Source organism: Balaenoptera acutorostrata, chromosome 12 (assembly GCF_949987535.1).
Source record: "Balaenoptera acutorostrata chromosome 12, mBalAcu1.1, whole genome shotgun sequence".
Classification (NCBI taxonomy): Eukaryota; Metazoa; Chordata; class Mammalia; order Artiodactyla; family Balaenopteridae; genus Balaenoptera; species Balaenoptera acutorostrata.
Genome location: NC_080075.1, coordinates 15,528,434 through 15,553,230, shown reverse-complemented (window position 1 = coordinate 15,553,230; position 24,797 = coordinate 15,528,434). Strand labels below are relative to the sequence as shown.

Sequence of the window (24,797 nt, the reverse complement as noted above, 5' to 3'; positions counted from 1 at the left end):
TCCGGCCACTGTCTCTGCCGCCCTCCCCTCCCTTCCCCTCCCCGCTCCCGCCCCCGACGTGACCGGCTAAAAGCCGCCCCGAGTGAATCAGAGGGAGGGGCCTGAGCTGGCTGGGGGCGCTGCTGAGCCCGCCCCTCGCAATAGTCGTCTCCTCCGCACCCCCCCCCCGCCCTTCCCCCCCACCCCCCAGCCATGGGGGAGACTCGGCTCTGAAACGAACCTAGAAGTGGGGCGGGTATTCCGGAAACTAACAACAGTACTCTGCGGAAAACTTGGTGAGAGCAAGGCAGTGTTCACAACCCACTCAACTGTTAGATTTTTGGCCTGGATTAAGCTGTAACAGCTACTCTCCCTTGAGTGCCTACTATGTACTCAGTGCTTTAAACGTGACCTCGTTCAGTCTTCACAACTATTTGTCATTATGCCGCTTAATAGATGAAGTCTCCCGGAGGCTCAGAGAGGGTAGGTAACTTGTCCAGGGTCACACTGCTAGTTCAGTAGCAGAACCAGGATTCTAGGCTGGTCTGGCCTCAAAGCCGGTGCTAGAACTGGAACTCCTCACCCTTCTCGTCTTTTTTTTTTTTTTTTTTTCTTTATTTAAAATTTTTTTTGGCTGCGTTGGGTCTTCGTTGCTGCACACCGGCTTTCTCTAGTTGTGGTAAGCAGTAGCTGTGGCGAGCAGGGGCTACTCTTCCTTGCGGTGCACATGCTTCTCATTGCAGTGGCTTCTCTTTGCGGAGCATGGGCTCTAGGCGCGTGGGCTTCACTAGTTGTGGCGCACGGGCTTAGTTGCTCCGTGGCATGTGGGATCTTCCCAGACCAGGGATCAAACCCATGTCCCCTGCATTGGCAGGCGGATTCTTACCCACTGCACCACCAAGGAAGTCCCACCCTTCTTGTCTTTATTCAGAGGAAAACAGGCCAGCCAGTGTTTGCGCCCAGAGGCTAGGCCTTCCGGAAGTGAGCAGGACAGCAAGTGGTCCACACTTCCATTTTTGCTTCTGAATGGAGAGAGCCCTGCACAGCAGGCAAACCCCGGCAAATGTCAGCTGACGAGAGGCATCAGGATTAGGACATGGCCCCTTGATGCAGTGGTAAGAGGACTTTTCCTTTCTTGGGAAGCAGCTTGGAAAATTCCAACCAGCATGACTTTCTCCAAGGCCCAGTGATGGGCCCTGGGGTAAGGGAAGGAATTCAAAGCCTGGTTCTACCCCTTTCCATCTGGGCAACAATGAGCGACTACACTCCATTCCTGAGTAATGCTTAGAAACCGCCCCACATGTCCACCCTCCTCTGACCAACTGGTCACTGACGCACTCAGCCTAAATATCCCTCCTCGAAATGTGCAGTAATCCCTGACTTCCTCCTTAGTCCTCCCTGGGTGCTCTGGGCATCAGGCCACTGAGCCATCTGAGTCTTCAGACTCCGTGGGAAAACTTTTCAGCCATACCCAGGGAGCAAAGATGGAATTATATCCATGGGCCACCTAGTCAACCCCTGGCCCGCTTCTGGACAGCTGAGACCCACCAAGACCCTACTAGGCATAGTGTATGCTATGCTATGCTAGGCAGAACATTTCCATTTTCTGCGTTTTTAAGGTAAAATTTACAGTGAAAATCACAAATCGTAAGTGTGCATTTGAATGAGTCTTCACATATGCAAACACTCATACAACCCACATCCCTAACCAAAATATAAAACACTTCTACCACCCCAGAAAGCTCCCTCACCACCCCTTTCTCTCATCTGCCATGTGTGCCTTCCCCATCACACTGTTAGCTCCTCCAGCCCAGGGACCGTATCAGGTCATCCTTGTGACCCCAGCACCCAGCAGAGCATTCAGCAGGTAAGAGACACTCCAAAAAAAAAATTTTTTTTTTTTTTAACTGAATTAACAGAGAGCAAAATCCTCAAATTCTAGCAATGCCCTAGCCTCTGTCACCTTGGGAAAGTCACTTAAACCTTCTGAACCACAGGTTCCTCACATGTGAAACAAGGACAATTACCCCAGCCCTCCTACCTTGAGGGATTGTGGGGGTCCAATGAGATGACCTATGGGAGCCTCTTTGAAAAGAATAAAGGCCTAGACACGTGCAGGCTGCCATTACCATTATTATTAATAAACTCCTACTTCTAAAACAAACATCTGGCTGAAATAAACCAGGAGAGGAAGGCATCGGAGACTGACTTCCAGGCTTTGGCTACTTGGGCTCTGGCCAAGGTCTGCAGCTGCCCAAGATGGCCAGCTTTCTGGTTCTGTGCCCATAGACCCAGGCTATGGACTGATTTCCGGGGCTAAGAATTTCCTGAAATTGCAAAGGATTCTCCCTAAGTGAGTTCCCAACCTGGCTTCTAACTACCCTGCCATATGGCCCTCTCTGAGCCTGTTTCCCATCTGTAAAATGCAGCACTAGACAGGAGTCCCTTCTGGCTCCTCTGACTCCAATCCAGAGGGGCAGATCAGGCTGAACTGTTGCATTTCCTCAGCCTGGGCGGGGCGGGGCGGTGGCGGGATGGCAGGGATCTGTTGCAATACCTGAAAATTCCAATATCACAGCTCCCCCAGAATATTCCTTTGAAGGCACTAACTCAGGATGCTGCTAGTCTTTTTTTTTTTTAATGAATTTATTTTATTTTATTTATTTTTGGCTCCATTGGGTCTTCGTAGCTGTGCGCAGGCTTTCTGTAGTTGCGGCGAGCAGGGGCTGCTCTTTGTTGCAGTGCGAGGGCTTCTTATTGCGGTGGCTTCTCTTGTTGCGGAGCACGGCTCTGGGTGCGCCGGGCTTCATTAGTCGTGGCTTGCGGGCTCAGTAGTTGTGGCTCGCGGGCTCTAGAGCATAGGCTCAGTAGTTGTGGCACACGGGCTTAGTCGCTCCGCGGCATGTGGGATCTTCCCAGACCAGGGCTCGAACCCGTGTCCCCTGCATTGGCAGGCAGATTCTTAACCACTGCTCCACCAGGAAAGCCCACTGCTAGGCTTTAAATTTGATCTGCAGTGAATTTTTCTAGATCATTTCAGCTTCTCTGAGGAAGAGCTGGGCGTCTGGATGGCCGTATTTTCTGAATAAAGCTCATGATTAGGAAGTTTCTTTTCAATCACTGCTGGGTGCTCAGAGGCATCCTGGATGGTGACACCCCAGAATTCCTTGGTGACCTGTTGGGAAAATAGGACTGTCCAGTACAGCATGAATGAGCGGGCCAGGAGAAGCTCTGGTGGAGCATTGTGGTGGCAGGGAGGGTACCAAGTGACTGGGGCAGGAGGGACTGGTCCCCAGGGAGGACACGAGAGGACAGGTTTACCCCCTCAAGGCCAGGGTCACATGGGGTCCTCACGCCATTGTAAGGTCATGATAAGAGTTAACACTCTTGAGTGTTGGCACTATATGCCAGGCACTGTCCTTCATATGATTTTCTCATTTAATCCTCCCATTTGCCCTCTAAAGTAGATCCTCTTATTATCCTCATTTTACAGATGAGGAAATGGAGGCCAAGTGGGGTCAAAATAACGTGCTCCGGGACTCAGTAAATGCAGAGCAAGGTGGTAGGACCCCCGGCCTCCCCTCCCAACTATCACTGCACATCACTGCTCTCCCTCCTCCTCTCCCAAGGCCCATCCTGCTCTCGGCATTGAATGCTAGTGCCAGCTCTGAGTCCTTCACACATAAGGGGCTACCCCTGCTCATCCTCTAGATACTGGGATTTAAAATTTAAAAAAGGGGCTTCCCTCGTGGCGCAGTGGTTGAGAATCTGCCTGCCAATGCAGGGGACACGGGTTTGAGCCCTGGTCTGGGAAGATCCCACATGCCGCGGAGCAACTAGGCCCGTGAGCCACAACTACTGAGCCTGCGCGTCTGGAGCCTGTGCTCCGCAACAAGAGAGACCGCGATAGTGAAAGGCCCGTGCACCGTGATGAAGAGTGGCCCCCGCTTGCCGCAACTAGAGAAAGCCCTAGCGCAGAAACGAAGACCCAACATAGCAATCAATCAATAAAATAAATAAATCTTTAAAAAAAAAAAAATTAAAAAAAAGTTTCATTTATAAAAATAGTACAGAGTACTGATACATGCTACAACCTGAATTTTTAAAACACCATGGTAAGTGAAAGAAGCCGGACACAAAAGCCCACATATCATATGATTTCATTTATATGAAAGGTCCAGAATAGGCAAATCTGTAGAAACAGAATGTAGATTAGTGGTTGCCTAGGGTCCGAGGGGATGAGGACTTTAGGGGGTGACTGCTAATCAGTACGAGTTTCTTTTGGGGGTGATGAAAATGTTCTCAAATTAGTTTGTGGTGACAATTGCACAACTGAGAATATACTAAAAAAACACTGAATTGCACATTCAATAAGGCTGTCAACAAATGAAAGGGCTTTGTAACCTATAAATGGTAAGGTCTGGCTCGACCCATTTGCACCCTACTTAAAAAAATTGTATAGAGAGGTTCCACGTACCTACGACCCAGCTTCTCCTAATGGAACATCTTACTTAACTACAGTAAGTGTAACTTCCCCTTTAAAGGTGGCTCCTGAAGGTCCAGCACCTTTTCTCCAGTGCTTCACAGTTCAGATAACACCTCACCCATGCCCAGGGCTTTACAGTTTACAAAACACCCCCTCCACACACAGCTCCCACCCCACAACTTGATCCTCAAAGCAAACCCGTGGGCCAGTGTCGCCCCATTTCTTGGTTTTCGTGGTCAGAAGAGCCCTCTTCCCTCCCTGGGCTCCTTCTGTAGGGTTGCTAAATTTGACTAAATAAAAATGTTATCTGTCAGCTCTATAGGGTAATCACCTCTAATGTGTCCAGCCAGTCCTGGGCGGGTCTGGTCATCATTTTGAGACACCACTGATCGCAGACTCTTAAGAACTGAAAGGGCCCTGGACTGTCGCCTAGTCCAGCCTTGCCCAGCAGACCTGGGCTGGGCCTCCCAGGCCAAGTCCTCACTCTGGCTTTCCCCACCTTCCACCCCGGCCAGAGTGCGCCCCTCTTCCTGCCTCAGTTTAGCATCTAGCGTCTTGTCCTCCAGGCGTCGGCATATACATCGCGGGGGCAGCGGACCGGGGGAAGGGCTGGGGGAGCTCGGCTGGAGCTGCGACCCCGCGCCAGACCTACTGTCCAGATCCAGGGCACGTGGGAAAAAGCAGGAATAAGGATGGTACCACGCCGGACCCAGGTGGGATCCCCCACCTGCGGCCCCACCCAGGCCCGAACTACAAATCCCAGCAAGAGTGGGCCGCGGGGCGGGACCTCGGGAGCGGTGGCCTGCGATCCCTGCGCCAAGCCCGGGACCAGTGGGCCCTCGGGGGAGAGATCAGAAGGACGGAGACGCCACAGCGGACCTCGAGACACACTCACAGACACACACAAACACACAGACACAAACGCGCGCACCGGCCAGGTTGGTCCCTCCTCCACAAACTACAAATCCCAGCAGGCAGTGGGTGAGGGGGCGGGGCCTCGGGGAGGGTGGTGCTCCCGACCGGAAGCGAGCGTCTGGCGAGGTGGGATGATCAGTGCGGGTTGTGGGCCCCCCTGCCGTGGGGAAGAGAGCCCTTCTCTCCCCGCAGCCTGGCTCTTCGCCCCCGCACACACTGCTCCACCGTGGGGTCGCCGGCCCGAGCCCTTCTCAGCGATCCAGAGCCCCGCCCTCCCTACCAGGCTGGGACTGCCGGGGAAGGGGATGGCCGGTGGACGCTTGGGCCAGCCGCCTTGGAGGGACGCAGAGTCTGCCTCCTTGACCCTCTCCTCCATCGCCTGGAGCGAACTCCCTTTTCCTGGAGCGAGGAGCAGCCCGGACCTTGAGGCAGGACTAAGCCTGTTGGGGTCTCTGTGTGGCCTGCAGGTCTCCTGGAGAAGCCCAGGGAAGGCCAGGGTCCTTCGAGTTCTGGGGTATAAGTCAGGATGTTCGGTCCACGGTGTCTGACCGCTCTCAGCGCCCTGCGCCCAGGCATCAGCTTTATATGGCAGAGCCAGATAACAGTGAGGGGCTGCCAGGAAGTAATAACCAGGGCACTCTCATTCAGTATGCTCGCTCTCAGAGTGCTCACACCTCAGCGTCAAGCGCCAGAACTCTTGTCCTAACTTCCCGGGTCGCGTTAAGTATCCCCTGAGACACTACAGCAGGGACTTACCCAAGCCCTTCAGTGCCAGTCAGGAGTTCAAGGGTCCAGCCTGTCTGGTGGGATGAGCAGTGCTGAGGCCCCACTTCACCCACCTTCCGGGGCCAGGGCAGTCTCTCTCCTGAAGCCTCTTCTCAGCTGATTTCTGGCTCCCAAGTGAGGATTCAGGTTACACCTGTATCGGGAGCAGTGACGCCACAGTGGCCAGCAACACATTGGACTTTCTGTCTCCAACCCCATTTTCAGAGTTTACACTTTCTGATCTGGCCATATACTGCTGTGACCCTGATCATCAAGGTAGATAGGAAAATACTTAGTTTATGACAGTATAGCCATGACCCTGTAATGTCAGTGAGAGTTTATTCTTCTGTAGTTGGGTGGAGACCAGCTGCTTCCTAGACATATTCCTAAATTTAATCTTGGAAAAATTAGAAACAACTCTGGAAAGGATATTCAAAGTAGAACGCTCAGATTCCCTTTGGTAAACGGAGTAGGGGTCATATGTACTGGTTAGGTGGTCTCTAAGCATGTCCATTGCTGCCTGGGAAGTTCTCAAAGGCTTGGTTTTCCAAGTATTTCTGTTAAGACTGAAAACAGTGGGGAAGGGTGGTTGGGGGGATAGATTGGGAGATTGGGATTGACATGTACACACTGGTATATATAAAATAGATAACCAACAAGGACCTACTGTAGAGCACAGCGAACTCTGCTCTATAGTCTGTAATAATCTAAATAGGAAAAGAATTTGAAAAGGAACAGATAAATGTATATGTATAACTGAATCACTTTGCTGTACCTGAAATTAACACAACATTGTTAATCAACTATACTCCAATATTAAATTAAAATTAAAAAAAAAAAGACTGAAAGCAGCATTTTGGCCCCTTTCCTGTTTGCCCATTTCTGTTCCTTAAAAGAACCTAATTACAGGAGTGAGTTCACTAAGCAATTGAAACTAACTCCTGACTTATGCTCTAACCTGTTGAGTCTTTTCCTAGATAAAAAGAAGAATAAAGAATTAAGCAGTTTAAAAAATGACTAGCTCTCTATCCGCAATTACCCCTTTAACAATCCTGCAGGCAGATCACGCAGGCAAGATTACACCTGAAGAGTCAGCCAGTCTCCACTCAATGGAGAATGATGTAGAACCCAACCTCCTGCCTTGATGATTCACTGAGATTCTTCCCCCTCATTTTTCCCTTTAAAAACTGTCATGGCTGAGCAGAATCTTTGGAGTTGGTCTCTGGACACGAGTCTACTTTCTCCCCCAGATTGCCCACTCTTCTGGTTAAAGCAACTTTCCTTTCTACTGACACTTGCCTCTCGAATTATTGGCTTCTGAATGGGGAGCAGCCAAACCTGGGTTCAGTAACTAGACAACCAGCTTTTTGTTAAGTAGCCCCTCTGCCCCTAGAGACGAGAGATAGTTACCATAGAAACTTGGAGACAGCCCTTGCCCCATCAGTGCACTCTTTATAAGAGCCCATTCTCTCCTGCATTCCAGGACTTAGCACCAGACTCTTGAATCAGTAAGAGCCTGTGTGACTTGCCCAAGGATATACCAAAGCCATTTAATGCCTATCCCTGCTTCCTGAAGATCCAGCCAGCAGGGTGCAGTTAAAGTAACAGGGCACTGTTATGAAGTCATGACAGAAAATGTGTCTAAGGGTAAGGTACACCAAAAGTTGGGTTCTTTCCCCCTCAAGGCCTTGGGAACGACTCAGGAATATACATATTCTATACTTGAAAGTACCTGCACCTATACTGGTTACACATCCTGAGGCAACAGCAAGATTCCCATTTTGGCAGAGATAGCCTTAGCGCATGAATGCTTTCAATAAAAGTTTGTTTAAACTGGCATTTAAAAACCATAAACAAATTCATTGTTTTCGTAACACCTTCCACCTATAGTGGAATTAGAGTTGAAGTTATCTTTAAGGTTTTGAATACTGTTTGTACATATTTTTCTAATCTTGCATTTGTATAGGACTTCACAGATTTCTGCTGAGTTTTTCTTGCACCGACACTGGATGAAGCCCTTGTCAGTGGTCCTGCAGGCCACACCCTTTCCTCTGGCAGCCAGTCTAGGGGGTGAGGGACAGGCCACCACGCTTCTTCTCACCACCAGGGGCCGCCCTTTGCAGTGGAACAGCTGCTCAGGTCCGTAGAGCGGCAGGGATGACGGGGTGGGAGGCACTGAGGGCTTTGGTCTTGTGTACATAATTAGATGGCTCTGGCCCAAGGCCCAGCATCCATCTCCGCTCTGGTCTCAGCTTTTCCGTTGGTAAAGGTGGGGAGGGTGATCTCAGGGCTCTCCACACCTATCAAGGAAGGACGTGCGGATGAAGACACATCCGTGAGTGGCAGCGCCAGGTCTCTCCTAGGGGGAAGGTAGAAGGCGGGCCAGTTGTCCATAGTCTTTCTGCTCATCAGTCCTGGGAGAAAGGAACAAGGAAGCAACGGCAACAGGAGATGCCTGGCTCTCCGGATATGAGCTGAAGAAGGAAGAAGCCTAAGCAGGGCCATACTACATCTGGCCAAGGCGGGGGCTAGGGGGTGTGGTGGTGTGTGGAGTGCAGGGAGAGTGGGGGGGAAGAATAGATGCCCCCCCCCACTCATTAAGGTAAATAGAGGAAAGGATCCAGTAGAGTGAGGGCAGGGTCAAAGGTACCCAGAGAAGAGTCCTTGGTAACCATTTGCATTTAGAGAAGCAGATGAACAGGGAAAGGGCCTCAGGACACTGTGCTCAGCCTAGGCACGGTGGTCAGCATCCGGTGGCAGGAAAGGAGCAAGCCATGGGCCTTTCAGAGGAGAGAGACCGAGGCTGTTTGGCGGGAGGCGGGGTCTTTGAGCAGGCGGTGAAGAATGAGTAAGGTTTGAATGTGCAGCTACAGCAAATAGTTTTTGAGAGCCTGTTCTGTGCCAAGCTGTGGGCCGGGCACTTGGGATTTGGCAGTGAACTGGACAGACACAGTTGCTACCCATTTAGAGCTCTTACAGCTGAGTGGGAGTCCACAGTCTAGCCCTGAAATGTACCCATAGATTTAATTACGGTGGGAGCCCAGAGAGTGTGTCGGGGACAGACTGCCAGACTGCCGTGGTCTGGGACCCCTGCTGAGGGTGACTTCAGCTGTGGCCTGAAGGAAGAGGGAGGCAAGGGGCGGGAGTGTTCCTGCAGAAGAAAGGCAAGGGCACAGCCCCCAGGTAAGGAGACTGTTAGAGACTAGAAAGAGATGAACAAAGCCAGGTACTATTATAAGTGTTTGCAGCCACCCTGCCCCCATCTTACCCAGGCTTCCTGCTACTGGGGCACCTGTTGGGTTCTCCCAAGGGCAGAATCTCAGCAGTGGGCTAATGCATCAAGTTGAAAGACACCTAAAGGAGCTCTGGTGGTCTGCAAGATAAGGAGTTGAGGTGGAGGGAGAGGGCTGGGGTCTGGGGGAGACAAGGTGCTTGCACCATCTGTGAAGATTGCCAGTTGCAGAGTCGATGGGAGTGGACTTTGGGGGTGGGGGGGTTGGTTAAAATTCTTAAAGTATAACATACATATAAGAGAATCCTTTTTTCTTTCTTTTCTTCTCTCTCTGTCTTTTTTTTTTTTTTTTTTTTACTGCGTTTTGCTATACTTTTCTTTTTTTTTTTTTGGCTGCACCACATGGCTTGTAGGATTTTAGTTCCCCGACCAGGGATTGAACCCAGGCCCTCAGCAGTGAGAGTGCAGAGTCCTAACCACTGGACCAGCAGGGAATTTCCACGTTTTGCTATACTGAAGAGTGCCTTCTCTCTGTCCTATTCTGTAAGGACAATAAATATCTAACTTCCTTCCACCTGCAATTTCCTTAAGTCAACAGAGTGCAGAATGGGCCACCGGGGCCTAGTCATGGCGGAACCACAGAGAGAAGGTGAGTGTGAGTGAGTCCGTGGGGAGAAAATGGAAGGGCTGGGGCTGGAGAGGTAGGTAGGGCTGATCTTACCAGGCAACAAGAAGCCTCTGTTTCCATTCAAGGAGCCATGGCGGGGAGGGCCATGCAAGGATTCCAGGCAGAGCTGCATCATGACCAAATCTGTTGTGAGCAAAAGTTCCTGAACAGGGAAGGGCAGGGTGTGTGGGACAGAGCCGGAGCACCCCAGCAGGGGCAGAGGGGACCAGGGCAGTGCCGGCTTGTGCACTTTACCCTAGAGGCCAGGGAAAACCAGCCTCAGCCTTCAGCCCCGACCCTAACCCTTGGCGAATCTGTAGAAATCTAGTGCACTGCCCCCCAGAAAAACACAAACCACACAACAAGTTTTGGTTTTTTAAAATTTTTATTTATTTATTCATTTTTTGGCTGCATTGGGTCTTCATTGCTGCACACGGGCTTTCTCTAGTTGCAGCAAGCGGGGGCTACTCTTCGTTGCGGTGCGCAGGCTTCTCATTGCGGTGGCTTCTCTTGTCATGGAGCACGGGCTCTAGGCACCCGGGCTTCAGTAGTTGTGGCACACGGGCTTAGTTGCTCCGTGGCATGTGGGATCCTCCTGGACCAGGGAATGAACCTGTGTCCCCTGCATTGGCAGGCAGATTCTTATCCACTGCGCCACCAGGGAAGCCCACACAACAAGTTTTGTATCTACTTTCAGAGGGATGGAAGGAGAGTCTGTCACAAACCTCTGAAGCTGCGGCAATCCATGCTGGTGCACCAGGAGGGGACAGAGGCCAGAGACCCCTCTTAGGCTGGTCTGTGTGTCGTCCATCCTTCAGCCCTCCGTCGCATGTCACAGCTGCCACCAGAGTAAGCTGAGTCAGCAGGCCTGGGAGGGCAGTGGCGGGGGGGAGGAGAAGGGACCTCTGCCAGCTTGTGCTAAAGCAGCCCCAACATTGCCCTCTGCTCCCCAGCCCTGGAGGACCCCTTCTCTCCCTCCTCTCAACCACCTTCCTTCAAAATGGTCCCCGACATTAACTTTAACCCAATCACAGACAGTTCAGTTGGCCTCAGGCCCCTCCCTAGGAGCTTCTTGGGCCTCTAACTTGACTACTTGCTCAGGTCAAAATTGCCTGAGGACTCATTCATTCTCCCTCACCCCTCGCAGGACCTGCTCTCCCCTCACCATCCTCTGAGGCCCTAACTCATGGTCAGAAAGTTCTCCTTCCCTCTTTGTACCCCACCCCTGCCACTTGCCCCGATGGATTCCCATTCTCCCCAGAGAAGAATCCTTGTCTTAACAGCATGCTTCTTCCCCCCCCCCCCACTTTTCCCCCTACTTCCCTGGCTTAAGGGACCTGGCTGTCCCGTGGTGGCCCCAGACCCGCACCCCGGAACTTCCCTTGGCCCTGACCCCCACTCCCAGGGCCCTACCTTCTCCTAGGCTGTCCTTCTCTTGGTGCTTCCTCATGGTTGAATTCCAGGTCATCCCTCCTTCTTTCTCTTCTTTTCTTCTTTTTGTTTTTAAAATTTATTTATTTTATTTATTTATTTTTGGCTGTGTTTGGTCTTCGTTGCCGTGCACGGGCTTTCTCTAGTTGTGGCGAGCGGGGGCTACTCTTGGCTGCTGTGCACGGGCACTGCTCTTCATTGTGGTGCACTGGCTTCTCATTGCGGTGGCTTCTCTTGTTGTGGAGCACAGGCTCTAGGCACGTGGGCTTTAGTAGTTGTGGCACACGGGCTCAGTAGTTGTGGCCCGCGGGCTCTAGAGCACAAGCTCAGTGGTTGTGGCACGTGGGCTTAGCTGCTCCATGGCATGTGGGATCTTCCCAGACCAGGGCTTGAACCCGTGTCTGCTGCATTGGCAGGTGGATTCTTAAGCACCGTGCCACCAGGGAAGTCCTCCTTCTTTTTTTTTTTTTTTTTTTTAAATTTGTTTTATTTTTATTTTTTTAATCTCCTTTTTATCTTTTAATCTGTACTGACTGATTTTTTTTAAATTATAAAATTAATTAATGCTTGTCATATAAAAGGTCCAAGAGTATAGAAATGTAAAGCTATGATACTCATTTCTACCTCGTCCCACCTTCCCATGAGACACCTGTACCTGGCCTCACAGTTTGGGCTTCTTGGTATCCATGTGGTGATCCCACTGATGCTGTGTCTCTAAATTAGATTTCTTCACTGAAAGTAAGAGAAACCAGCCTTAGCTAGTTTAGGCTGGAAAATAATTTATTAAAAATATTCTGTAGCTCGCCACATCTCCAGGAGGACCAGAGAACCAGCCAGGAACAATGTCCCAAAGGCCACAGCCAAGCTGGCCTAGTGGAGGCACCTCTGGGCCAACACTACTGACCCTGGCCCTGGGTGGTACCACTGGGGTCTCAGCCTCCCTGGCCTCTGGAAACAGGATATAGCTGTCACCTCCTCCCTAGGCTGGATGCCTCTTTTTTTTTTTTTTTTTTTTTTAATAAGAAACGGAGTCTCTTCATCTTTTATTTTAAAATAAATTTATTTATTTTATTTTATTTATTTTATTTTTGGCTGCTTTGGGTCTTCGTTGCTGCGCACGGGCTCTCTCTAGTTGTGGCGAGCGGGGGCCACTCTTTGTTGCGGTGCGCGGGCTTCTCATTGTGGTGGCTTCTCTTGTTGCGGAGCACGGGCTCTAGGCGCGTGGGCTTCAGTAGTTGTGGCATGCAGGCTCAGTAGTTGTGGCACACGGGCTTATTTGCTCTGCGGCATGTGGGATCTTCCCGGACCAGGGATCGAACCGTGTCCCCTGCATTGGCAGGCGGATTCTTAACCACTGCGCCACGAGGGACGTCCCGGATGGATGCCTCTTGGTGCCTGCTTTGGATACACAGCCCAGCATGGGGGCATCTGACTGGCAGAATGCCTGCACCCCAGCTGTAAGGGAGGCTGGGAAGGCCTCATCTGGCTTCTGTGAATGGAGGCAAGGATTCATACGGTGGAAGTGGCCCCAAACACAGGAAGTGCTCCACAGCCAGTGGGAATGGCAGACCTTCAGCCTCTAGGGGTCCAGCCACCACACCTCAGCATCCCCTGCTCCGCAGCCTGCACTCTCTCACCTCTGAGACCTCTGGCCACAGCCTGCTTACCTGTCCTCCATCAGATCCTCAGAATCCACCCCCTCCTGCTCACAATGCTTCCCACGTCGCTCACACCGGGGACCCCAGCCAGCCTTGGCCACCTTCCCTGTCTGCTGGCAGCAACTCCATGGACCGTGGCATCACCTACTCAGGAAGAGCTGATATTTACCACACATGTGCCGTGTGTTTCACGTGTTTCATCTCATTCAACAGAAGCGCCTCCACCACAAGGAGTGCCTTGTTCCCACCCCCACTTACACAGGGGGAGACTGCAGCACAGAGAGATTGAATGTCTCCTGGGGCCTCTCCATCACTCGGAGGGTCCCCTGGAGTATAGGGTCTGTGTCATGTTTCTTCTCTGCTGGCCACCCCCATGTTCCGCATGAGCTAAAGGCTGAGTGTGATTCTAAAGATGTCCTAGGAGTTGCATCTTCTCAGAATGTTTCCCTTAGAGCAACGTTTCTCAAACTTGACTGATCATAAGATTGATCTAGGATGCTTGTTTAAAGTAATGTAGATTCCCACTTCCCTCCTGGAACATCCCATTCTTAAGCTCTCAGGGAAGGTCTGGGAGTCTAAGACTTTTAACAAGCCCCTCCAGTTGATTCTTGTGATCATGCACGTGGGGGAACACTGCTCTAGAGAGCTGTTTGTTTTCTTAGGGAGGGTTTAGACTATGTTGGGCCTGAAAACGATGGCCTGTTCTTACTGGAGATCAGCAGCTGAGATCTGGAACATGTGGAGAATCACTGTGTGCTCTGGAAGGACCATAAAACGGGCATTCAGGTGCTGCCAGACAATGGGGCATTGGAACCTTTGAAATGTGAGTTTCCAGTAATTCCATTTCTAGGAATTCATCCCGAGGGAATAGCTATGGTTGTACAGAAAACAGTCCTGTGCCAAAGATGGAGAAAGAGGTTGTCCAAATCTGCCTGTGCCGTCAGCAGGAAGCACGGTGCTACAGGGCTGGCTGCGGTGACACAAAGCTGCGAGGCAGCCTCCTTCCATTGCCTTCTCCCTGATCTGCCCAGGCCGGTGCTCCCACCCAGAAGGCATGGATTCCACCCTCTGCCTGGGACTCTTTCCCTCACCCAGGCCCTGGCATTTGCCTATGCAAAGCCCTGAACAGAAGGAGGAGGTGGTTGAGGCGAGGGCAGTCTGGACTGGGAAACCCACTCAGTTTGGAGTTTGCAGCGGGGTGGTGCCTAGAGCGTCTTGCTGACTTTGACAGCAGGTCCCCTTGGTGAGGGAAGTTGCCCCCTGCCTTATGGTCCAAATGTGGAACAAAGGTCAGCTGGGGAGTGGAGGTCGGGAGGAGACTCTTGTCCCTGACTCCAAGCCTGGATTCTTTCTTTGTTTTTCTTTGCACAGTTTTTCCCATGACACCAAATGGGCCCCCCTTAAACCACCCCAATGACTTTTCATAGTTTCTTTTTTTTTTTTTTAAATAAATTTATTTATTTATTTTTGGCTGTGTTGGGTCTTCGTTGCTGTGCGCGGTCTTTCTCTAGTTGCGGCAAGCGGGGGCTACTCTTCGTTGCGGTGCGCGGGCTTCTCATTGCGGTGGCTTCTCTTGTTGCAGAGCACGGGCTCTACGCGCGCGGGCTTCAGTAGTTGTGACACGCGGGCTCAGTAGTTGTGGCTCGCGGCTCTAGAGCGCAGGCTCAGTAGCTGTGGCGCACGGGCTTAGTCACTCCACGGCATGTAGGATCTTCCCGGACCAGGGTTCGAACCTGTGTCCCCTGCATTGGCAGGCGGATTCTTAACCACTTTGCCACCAGGGAAGTCCCCATAGCTTCTTTTTTATTGAAATATAGTTGATTTACAATATTGTGTTAGTTTCAGGTGTACAGCAAAGTGATTTGGCCATGTATATGTGTGTGTATGTGTGTGTGTGTGTGTATATATATATATATATATATATATATATAGTTTTTTGGGGCTTCTTTTCCATTATAGTTTATTACAAGATATTGAATATAGTTCCTTGTGCTATACAGTAAATCCTTGTTGTTTCTCTTATATATGGTAGTGTGTATATGTTAATCCCATACTCCCAATTTATCCCTCTCCCCTCTTTCCCTTTTGGTAATCATAAGTTTGTTTTCTATGTCTGTGACTCTGTTTCTGTTTTGTAAATAAGTTCATTTGTACTATTTTTAATTTTTATTTATTTATTTAAAGACTTTTTTCTGTTTCAGTTTTTGGCCATGCCACGATTGAACCCAGGCCACAGCAGTGAAAGCCCGGAATCCTAACCACTAGGCCACCAGGGAACTTCCAATTTGTACTATTTTTTAGATTCCACATATAAGTGACATTATATGATATTTGTCTTTCTCTGTCTGACTTACTTCACTTAGTATGATAATCTCTAGGTCCATCCACGTTGCTGTAAATGGCATTATTTCTTTTTTTTTTTTTTTTTTATGGCTGAGTTCATAGCTTCTTAAATGTCCTTTTGCCTGCAGGTCTCAGGAATCATGTGGCCTTTGAAGTCTGTGGCCAGCTCCAACCCTGGACTCTCTTCCCAGTTCCCCCAGCCCCATGGCCTCCAAAGATGCAAGTTCATGGCCTTCATTTTTCCTTTGTGCCAACAGCCAGGACATCACCAAAATGATAACCACAGGAAAGTTACAGTGTCCTAGAAGGATCTTATATTCATGATCCTCTTCTGCGTTCCCTCATTCCCTGGTCTAAACAGAGTCAGACACCAGGCCCTGCCCTTTCTTTTTGCCTCAACACTTCTCAGAAGTCAGAGGTCCAAAATTCACCCGGGTAACAGAGCACCGGGAAGTTATGGGTTCCCTAAGGAAACCAGTGATCACTGATGTTTCTAATTCCATCACAGGAAAGGAGGATCAGGACCCAATCCTAGATGAGGTACAGGAAGCTCAGTGGTTAGTGCACAGGCTGTGGGTTGTGCAAACCTTGGATTGAATTCCACCTCCAACACTTACTAATTGTATGACTTTGGGAAAGTCACTCCATTTCTCAGAGTCTCAGTGCTCTGGACTGAATTGTGTCTCCCTCCAAATTCATATGTTGAAGCCCTAGCCCCCAGTGTGACTATATTTGGAGATGGGGCCTTTAGGAAGGTAATTAAGGTTAAATGAAGTCATAAGGGTGGGGCCCTGATTCAATAGGACTGGTGTCCTTATTAGAAGAGATCAGAAATCTCTCTCTCTCCAGAATTCTCTCTCTCCCTGCATGCACAGAAGAAAGGCCATATGAGGACACAGCAAGATGCTGACCATCTGCAAGCCAGCAAGAGAGCTCTCGCCAGAAACCAGCCCTGACAGCACCTTGATTTTGGACTTCTAGCCTCCAGAGCAGTGAGAGAATAAATTTCTGTTGTTTAAGCCACCCAGCCTGTGGTGCTCTGTGATGGCAGCCCGAGCTGACTAATACACTCATTCTCCTCATCTGCAAAGCAGGGATAAAATTAGGACCTGCATCATGAAGCTATTGTGAGAATCCAGTGAGGAAATTCATGTGTAATGCCTGCCTGTTTAACTTTCCTACAGCACCTTCGGCACCTGGAACAGTGCCTGGGGTATAGTGGATATTCAGTAGCTACCTACTGAATGAATAACTACATCCACCAAGAAAGGAAGCTGTCAAACTAAATATAAGTGTGTATTTCTGAGCTTTTCACTAACCTCCATCTCCTTGATCATTGATCATCACTCACCAGCAAATGACAGCAGGCACAAAGGATCTAAGAGAAGTGTCTGCAGGGATGGTCTCCTGGTTTTAATTGGATCTGCCATTAATACCCTGTCTTCTGTGAACTGGTAAAGGGTCTTGGTCTGGCTGATTCTGAGTAGAGTCTGAGTCTCTGGGAGGAGGCGACATTGACCAGGAAGCTTTTGGGCCCTTGGTCCAGCCTTGTGGGCCTGGGCATTGAGGAGGGAGCTCTTCCTCCCGTGGGGCAGGGGGCAGGAGATGCAGCTGTGGGATGCAGTGGTGGGGGAGCTAGGGCTGGGCCCTGGGAGTGGCATGGACCAAGTTGGTCTGGGGCTGGAGGCCACAGCAGGCCCACCTTCCTGGTGCTTGCACGATGCAAATGATGGGAACAATAGGGCCCCTGTCCCCAGGCCATTTGTGGCAGAACCTGGACCCTGGGGAGGCATAGCTCCTTTACCTTGGCCATGGTGAGACTTGGTTCTGGGGCAGCCCCAGGTGCACAGACCTGCCCACCCCGGGGGCCCAGGACTCCGGGCAGGGAGAGACATCCCACCTGCACTGACCACCCCCTTATTCTCCTCCCTGACTCTAGGACAAGCTCAGCAGGAGCAAGGCCAGGTGAGTCCTTGGGCTCCTCTCTTTCCTCTGCCCTCCTCTCTTGTTTCCACCTCGCTGTCCCTTTCCTGGGCACAGGCATCCTTAGAGCGGTGCTGGTTCCGCCTGGGCCTTCCATGCCCAGTGAGACCATTCATGCACCTCCACCCCCTGGGAACCCTAGGGCTCCCCCACTGCCAGCTTCCCACAGGCACTAGCTCTGCCCCCAGACTCTTCCTCCTGCTGCCCTGGTCCCAGGCTGCCGTCACACAACTCCAGGGGACGCCATTCATACCGTCATGGATGTGAATGTCCCAGGGTTGTGCATGGTCTGGCTGACACAAACTCAGGGCCCCTTGGGCAGAGCTGACTGGAGTCTGATTGCAGGTTAGGGCCACCCCTTCCACCCCCAAGATGTGCAGGTAAGTGACCAACCCCCAGATGCGTAGGAGCCCCTGCAAGTTGAGTCTCCCCTGAGGCCTCTGGACACCTCCTGCCCATTATAGTCCAGTGCTGCTAAGTCACTGGGGCCTAGCTCTTCCATCTGTCTTGGTCAGAATTACGGATGCATGGGGTAGGGGACTGGCATAGGTGGAACAGGCTGTGAGACCCCCTTATCTCCAAAACGCCTCACTGGTCTTGCTGCAGTGTTGGAAAGGCCCATCATGAATGGTTCCTTTGAGGCCACTGTAAGAGTGCAGATGGGTTATGATATTTTGGAGAGAGAGTAAGTCATTGGGCTAGAGAGGGACTGGGCCACGAGGAGATGAGGACAGTCTCACCAGTCTCCCATCCAGACTCCCCAGCTTGGAGAAAAGATGACCCCTGCCCATCTCCTCTGTCTGCCCCAGGGACCTGGAGACGCAGGGTAAGTTCAGCTGCGGAGCCGGAGCCGGGGTCGGGGGTGGGGGGAGGCAGCAGCCACCACTGCTCCTGCATCTCTTCCATCCTCCCTGTGCTCAGCATCCCCTCCCAGAAGCCCAGGAGGAGGAGGAAGAAGAGGAGGATAAATATGAGCTGCCCCCCTGTGAGGCTCTGCTCCGCCACCTAGCCCCTGCCCACCTTCCTGGCACCGAGGAGGACTCTTTGTACTTGGGTGAGGGCTGGGAAGTTGAGGCAGGGAGGTTGGGTGGTCAGGCAGGACGGGAGGGTCCCCACAAGGGAAGAGGGCCCAGGCCTTGCCCCGTCTCCCTCTGTCTGGCCTGGGGCAGCGAGGGGAGGCCTCGGCTGGCAGTCACTGAGGCCTCTTGGCTGGGCAGAGAGAGAGGGATGGAGGAAGGGAGGGAGGGAGGGAGGGAGGAGGGGAGAAGGGAAGGAGGATGAGTGGGAAGGGGAGAGGAGCCTGGAGGGGCAGTGTAACCAAGGCAACAGTGGGAAAGCAGGAGGCCTGACAGGGTCCTTGGGGCCTGGCGCTCCCCCTCTGAGATCCTAGCACATCTCGGAGCAAGGGTAGGGATGCCAGGAGAGCCCCGGCTGCTGCTGGCATCCCACCCCGACAGCTCCCAGGCTCGGCCAGGTGGGGGCAGGGAAGCTGGCCGCCTCCAGTTGCCATGGAGACAGGGCTGTCGGGAAGCCAGAGAGCACAGAGGGGAGTGAGGGAGGGAGGAGGGAACAGAGGCTGGGTGGGGGGCAGGAGGAAATTTGGAACCTACGTGGGAGGAGCCCACCGGGTCACAATGCTCAGGGGTCTTTGCCAGGTCACTCTGGCCCCCTGGGCCCTCCCATGTCACCACCACCACCGCCACCACCGCCACCGCAGCCCCAGCCCGAGGTGATGAACAGCCTCCCCACCTGCCCCACCCCAGGCTACCATTTCCCAGTGAGTAAATCTAAGAGGCATCTCATTTGCAAGATTCCCCCACGTCTGCATGCAAGAGGCCCCTGAAAAATTAGCTGCGTCAGAAGCCAGAGCCCCGTTAGCAGTCGCTCCTCCCACCTGCCTGGCCTGGTCCATGCACCCTCCCCATCAGCATCACCCAAGACTCACCCTTCTCGCCTGAGCCAGGAGAGGAGAGGGGGGGTGGGGGTGGGGTGGGGTGAAGGGGGGTTGAAGCTCCGCTGCCCCTCCCGGACCCTAAAGCCTGTGGAGCCCTCCCTGCCTACAGAGGGAAGAAATCCCTCACTCAGCTGCGGGTCGCTGCCAGCTCTCAGCCCTGCCAGGATCCCGTTTGTGAGCTTTGAGAGCTACCACTTTCATCATATATTTTATTGGAATAAAAAGAAAAACTGGGAGAGATTCACAACAAAGAAAGAGCCACAGAATAGAGGCAAAGAGGAGACTCGCCTCCTTTGCACATTAACGCTTGTCTTGTAGTGTTTTTCAAGCTGCACAGATATACATAGTCCCTTTGCCTCCCACCCCGGCCAGCCTTGCCCTCCCGATGCCGCAGCTCCCCTCCATAGCCCCCCACCCGATTTCCCCTCACGCCACCGCATTGTGCCCACAGCCCAAGGCAGCGTGGAGCCCGCCGGAGGCCACAAAGCAGAGCTGGCCCTTTGGGAGGCGAGGTAATGGGGATGTCCTATCTCCTTCCGAGGCCCACCTACTCCCCACCCCGAGAAGGGGAATCCTGACCTCCACGAGGTCGGGGCCAGGGGGAAGTTGAGCTGGCCTTACATTGATCTCATGCTTTGCCCGGTCGCTGCATCCGCCACAGCTGTTCCTCATTTTTACCTGCCAATCCCCGCTGAGGCAGGCAGTTCGGGAGGAGACTGAGGCCCTGAGACACTTAATGCTTTGCCTGAGGTCACAGAGTCCCTGACTCCGGGGCCCTTCTGCACCTGCTGAGGTCTCTGGGACAGGCGGGGGGCATCCCGGGGATGTGAAGTAAGGCGATCGGGGGTGAGGATGGCTTTCTCCTGGGACTTCAAAGCTGGCTCTGAGGATCCCCTCAGAGAAGTTCCAAGGATACACCACTCTCCCAGCCTAAGTTTCACTGAATTTCTTTCTCCCTGCTGCTGCTGCTTGCTGGTGGGTCTCTCCTTTTCCTCCCAGAGCTGGGTGCACCAGACCGGGCGGTGAGTGGCCCCTCACTCAAGGATTCTGGCTAGGAAGTTGTTGTTGGTGGTGGTGGTGATGGGTGAGCTGGGAGGGCCAGGAAATATCCCTAAATCCAGGGAAAAGGCCCGGAGCCGAGGCTCTCCCCCTCTGCCACAGGCCCTGGCAGGGCATCAGCCAGTGTCCTTCTGGGGAGGGCCTCGCCCAGAGCTCCCCTTGGGTGCTCACGCTGTCTGAGCACAGGACGGGGGAGGTGCTCATGGGCGCCCCCTTCCGGGCAAAGGAGCACTTTCAATCATTCCAGGTCCACCTTGTGGGCGGCGGGGGTGGGGGGGGGAGGTGCCAGTAGCTCCCCCAAGTGATGGCTTCGTCCTCCCTCCCGCTCACTGGTCAAACCCTGGGTCCCATACGCCCCTGCCTACCTTAGGTGCCGGGCCCAGCAAAGAAGCCCGAGGAGGACATATACCTAGATTGTGAGCCCGGTCCAGGTGAACCCCTCCCTCCCTCCGTCCACCCCGCCCCGCCCCGCCCTGCCCTGAGGCCCTCTGCTGCCCACCGGCAGCACGATGCATTCTCCTGGCTCCGTCTCCTGCCCTCGTCCTCTCTCAGCACCCCTCCCATCACACATCTGCCTTCAGACACCCACATGGACGCCTCTGGTCTGGGCTGCCCCACACGGTGCCTGCCAAGGAGGGGACCCCCTTAGAGCAAGGGCTTGGGGGGAGCTTCCCAGCTGCTGCAGCCAGGACAGCGCTCTGCCTGGTTGGAAACACTCCCCAAAAGTCAGGCTGCAGAGAAGCAGAGACCCCGCCGCTGTCCCCTGCCCCGCCCCGGTCACCCGGATTTCCCCGCTTGGGGCTCAGCTCGGCCTGCCCTCTCTGTTTTAGCCCCGGCCTTGCCTCAGACTCTGAGCTCCCCAGTCCTGAGGCCCCCAGTCCCTCTACCAAGGACATCAGTGGGGCCCAGGTGAGCGCCGCAGGTGCGTGCTGGGGGCCTGAAGGGCCTACCCAGGCTTCCCAGCCCTGACCCTGGGATCTCCGGGATCAGGTCACTGGACTTTTTCCTTTGAAGGAGGTAAAGCCCCTGAGCTCTGTTTCCCAATTCGCTCCCCACAGGCCCACCACGGCCCCCCAGGAAGCTCGGAATGTAAGAGGCTGGGGGTTCGGGGTGGTGGTGGGCTGAGCTGGGAGGGAGAGAGGGAGGCTCAGGGTAGGACTTCCGGCCCAAAGGAGCAGGCCTGCAGGGCCAAGCTCTTCTGACCCAACATCCTGTGTGCCAGGGAGCGTCGAATGCCACCTCTAAAGGTGAGTACCGCCATTGTCAGCATGAACCCAAGCCCTCCGGCAGGGCCTCCCCTGCGGGCCTCAGACTGCCTCCCAGCCCTCCGCACCCCCCTTTGCTGAGGGGGTCCCTGCAGCTCTGACTCCAGCGGAGAGCAGGTCTCAGAGGACCCCCTGGGCATTCTCCAGGGTCTGCACCAAATCAGGAAGCTCCCAACCTGTACCTTAAAATCACTCCTCACTTGGAGGTCACGCGTGGCCTAGCCGGTGGGTCCTACCAGAGCCCTGGGGCGGGGGAGTGAAGCACCGGGTGTCCCGCTTTGGGCTTCAGGCCTTTGCACACCCTCTGTGACCTCCCTAACCTTCGCAGCTGGGCCCCGAAGCCTCCTTGGCCTAATCCCCTCTCAGCCCCAGGGTTATAATCTGCTTCTTCCGGCAGGAAGGAGAGCCTCTCTTTGCTCTGTAGCTGCCACCCAGAATGCCCCAGCTGCCGAGGTGAGGAGGGGCTGGGAGAGGGCTGGTGGGGGAGGCCCACGGGAGCAGAGCCCGAGTCCCCACCCAGGAGCCCTCTCGGGTGGGTGTCCACCACTGAACACGTGTGTGCAGCTCCAGGCGCGGACGCGTCTTTGTTCTGCTCGAGTGGCCGCGAGCACGAATAACTGCAGCCTGGGGGCTCTCTGCTTCCCACCCCCGATCCGGTGCCCTGGTACATTGCTGAGCCGCTGTGTATGTGCAGGAAGGTGATCTGCTGGGCCAGCCTTGGTACTCAGGGAACTGTGACCGCCACGCTGTTGAGAGTGCCCTGCTCCGATGCCAAAAGGTGGGGCACCTCAGGCCCCCTGCGCCTTCTCGGGAAACCGTTTCTGCCCAGGGGCTGAGGCTGGCTGAGCGGGCAGGAGCAGCCGGGCGGGGGTCGGAGTCAGGGCTGTAGCTGGAAGGTGAGGTTGATGAATGGGCTCTGCTCCCCAGGACGGGGCCTACACCGTGCGCCCCAGCTCAGGCCCTCGTGGTTCTCAGCCCTTCACCCTGGCAGTACTTCTCCACGGCCGGGTCTTCAACATTCCCATCCGCCGGCTGGATGGAGGGCGCCACTACGCCCTGGGCCGGGAAGGCAGGAACCACGAGGAGGTGGGTACTGGAAGAGGTAGGGGTCTAAAGGGCAAGGCACAGCAGAGCAGCCCCTGGGCCCAGCCGGGAACACTGCCCTGGGGAAGACCCCCCATTTTTGTCTTTTTCTGGAGTGGGTGGAAATCTCAGTGGCCAGCGCCCAGAACTCCTTCCCAGAAGCCTGCACTTTGAGAAGAGGCCCACTCTGCTCTGGGGGAGACACCCCCTCGTGAAGGGCCCGGTCTGCATGGGGCCCAGGTGGGGGCATTTGTATGAACCCAGCTGGGAGGAGGGCAGGGCCCAGGTAGTCCAGGTTCGTGTCTGTACCAAGGACTCAACTTTGCACCCAGCACTTGCTAGGCTGCAAACTAGAGACAGTCACCACTCAGCTCCCCACACTGGAGGACCCGGGCAGAGGCCTCAAAGTTATTTCATGTGGCCTGGGAAATAGAAGTCTGGCCAACAACGTGCGCATGGGTGCCATCACAGGAAAGGCCTGGAATTGAGCCGCAAAATGCAGTGGGGCTTCATGGGGCAAACAGGAAGGAAAATATTTAGAAAAATGTCAATAAGCTCCCTCGCCAGAGCCCCCCAGCTCCCTCCGGAAGTTTCTTCCTGCATGAGGCTCACTGATGCCCTGCTTCCCCGTCCAGCTCTTCTCCTCCGTGGCCGCCATGGTCCAGCACTACCTGCAGCACCCCCTACCGCTCGTGGACAGACACAGCGGCAGCCGGCAGCTCACCTGCCTGCTCTTCCCCACCAAGCCCTGACGCCACAGCGCACGTGCACCCCGGCCTCCGGTTCCACAGTTTGCTCCTTGGGCTGTCTCCCTCTCCTCTCCCAGGTCTCCACCCCTCCAGCCCCCGCTCCCCCATCCCATGCCCCAGTCCCTGCAGGCCTCCCGGAGAGGCATGGGGAAGGGTCGCCCAGAGACAGAAAGGGTCCCTAAGATCCCACCCCATGCTCACCCAGAGCCTGGCACTGCCACTCCCTGCTGCACCTCCAAGACTGGGAAGCAGCGGACAGGCAGGGCCTCCATTCCTGGCCCCCAGACATGGCCTCCCAAGCTGCTCTGAATGAAGGCCTCCTCTGGGAAGCTGAGCCTCAGGGGGATAGTAAGGGCACTGCTTCTACACAAAGAGAATCCTCTCACATTTTGGAGGAGGCTTAACACGGGCAGGCATCTGGAAGGAATTTGGTCGCCCTGAGCGTAGTTTGCTTTCAATAAATATTTGTTGAATGAATTCTTGAATTCTGTTGAGTGAAGCAGAGATGGCCTCCATGAGGCGCCCAGGTTCGCAAGTGCCCCAGGGCACAGCCTGGGCCCGGGAGCGCCGGAGCAGTGGTGGCCAGGCCAGGACAGAGGAGCCAGCCCCATTTCTGCCCCTGACTGGGGCCTTGGCCCTTAGGTGGTCTGTGGCGGCCGCCCCGGGTGGCTCAGTTTTGTTTCCTTCTGTTTGTGGGAGTCGGGGTGGGGGAGGAGAGAGGCTTGGTGCTGCTCGGCCACCCCATGAAACGACAAGAATGGAGTTCGGTACTTGACCACCATGCATTTACCGCACAGCGATCCATCGGGGAGAAAGGCGCCTGATTTTGCGCCCTTGGTGTTGTCTGGAGTAGGGGAGACGGGCGGACCCCCGTTAATATCTGGGTATTGAACGCGCCAGGCCCCTATGGAAGGCTCCACGCGGAGTTCAGAGAAGACGGGAGGCCATCGGAGCAGAGCTGCGCGACCAGAGCGGCCGGGGAGGGAGGCTCCAGGGCTAGGGTCTCGGAGATAGGCCGCTGGCCCGCGGGCGGGCGGGGCAGGCGGGAGAGCGGAGGAGGGCGGCCCTGCGCGGGCTGGGCCGAGGGGCGGGGGCGTCCCCGGGCCCTGGCGCGGCGCCCGGAACACCCCGTGCCGGAAGCGCATGTGACCGTGACTCCGCAGAAGTCGCGAAACAAAGGGCGGCTCAGCGGCTGCCGGCTCTCGGGCTGGCACGGAGGGTTCGGACT

The 24,797-nt window shown here is 54.2% G+C and overlaps 1 protein-coding gene across 1 annotated transcript; it reads left to right on the top strand.

Annotated features, from left to right (window-relative positions):
• The first annotated feature begins 8,760 nt into the window (after positions 1–8,760).
• SH2D6 (SH2 domain containing 6) lies at positions 8,761–24,000 on the top strand. Its single transcript, XM_057557741.1, has 17 exons — positions 8,761–9,328; positions 9,791–10,026; positions 10,742–10,893; positions 15,605–16,930; positions 17,416–18,285; positions 18,381–18,513; positions 19,115–19,236; positions 19,865–19,925; positions 20,413–20,435; positions 20,843–20,903; positions 21,303–21,381; positions 21,531–21,561; positions 21,695–21,719; positions 22,135–22,190; positions 22,432–22,515; positions 22,665–22,823; positions 23,456–24,000. Exons 5-17 carry the CDS (start codon positions 18,184–18,186, stop codon positions 23,570–23,572), a joined length of 1,053 nt encoding a protein of 350 aa, XP_057413724.1. The 5' UTR covers positions 8,761–9,328; positions 9,791–10,026; positions 10,742–10,893; positions 15,605–16,930; positions 17,416–18,183; the 3' UTR covers positions 23,573–24,000.
• The last annotated feature ends 797 nt before the right edge of the window (positions 24,001–24,797 follow it).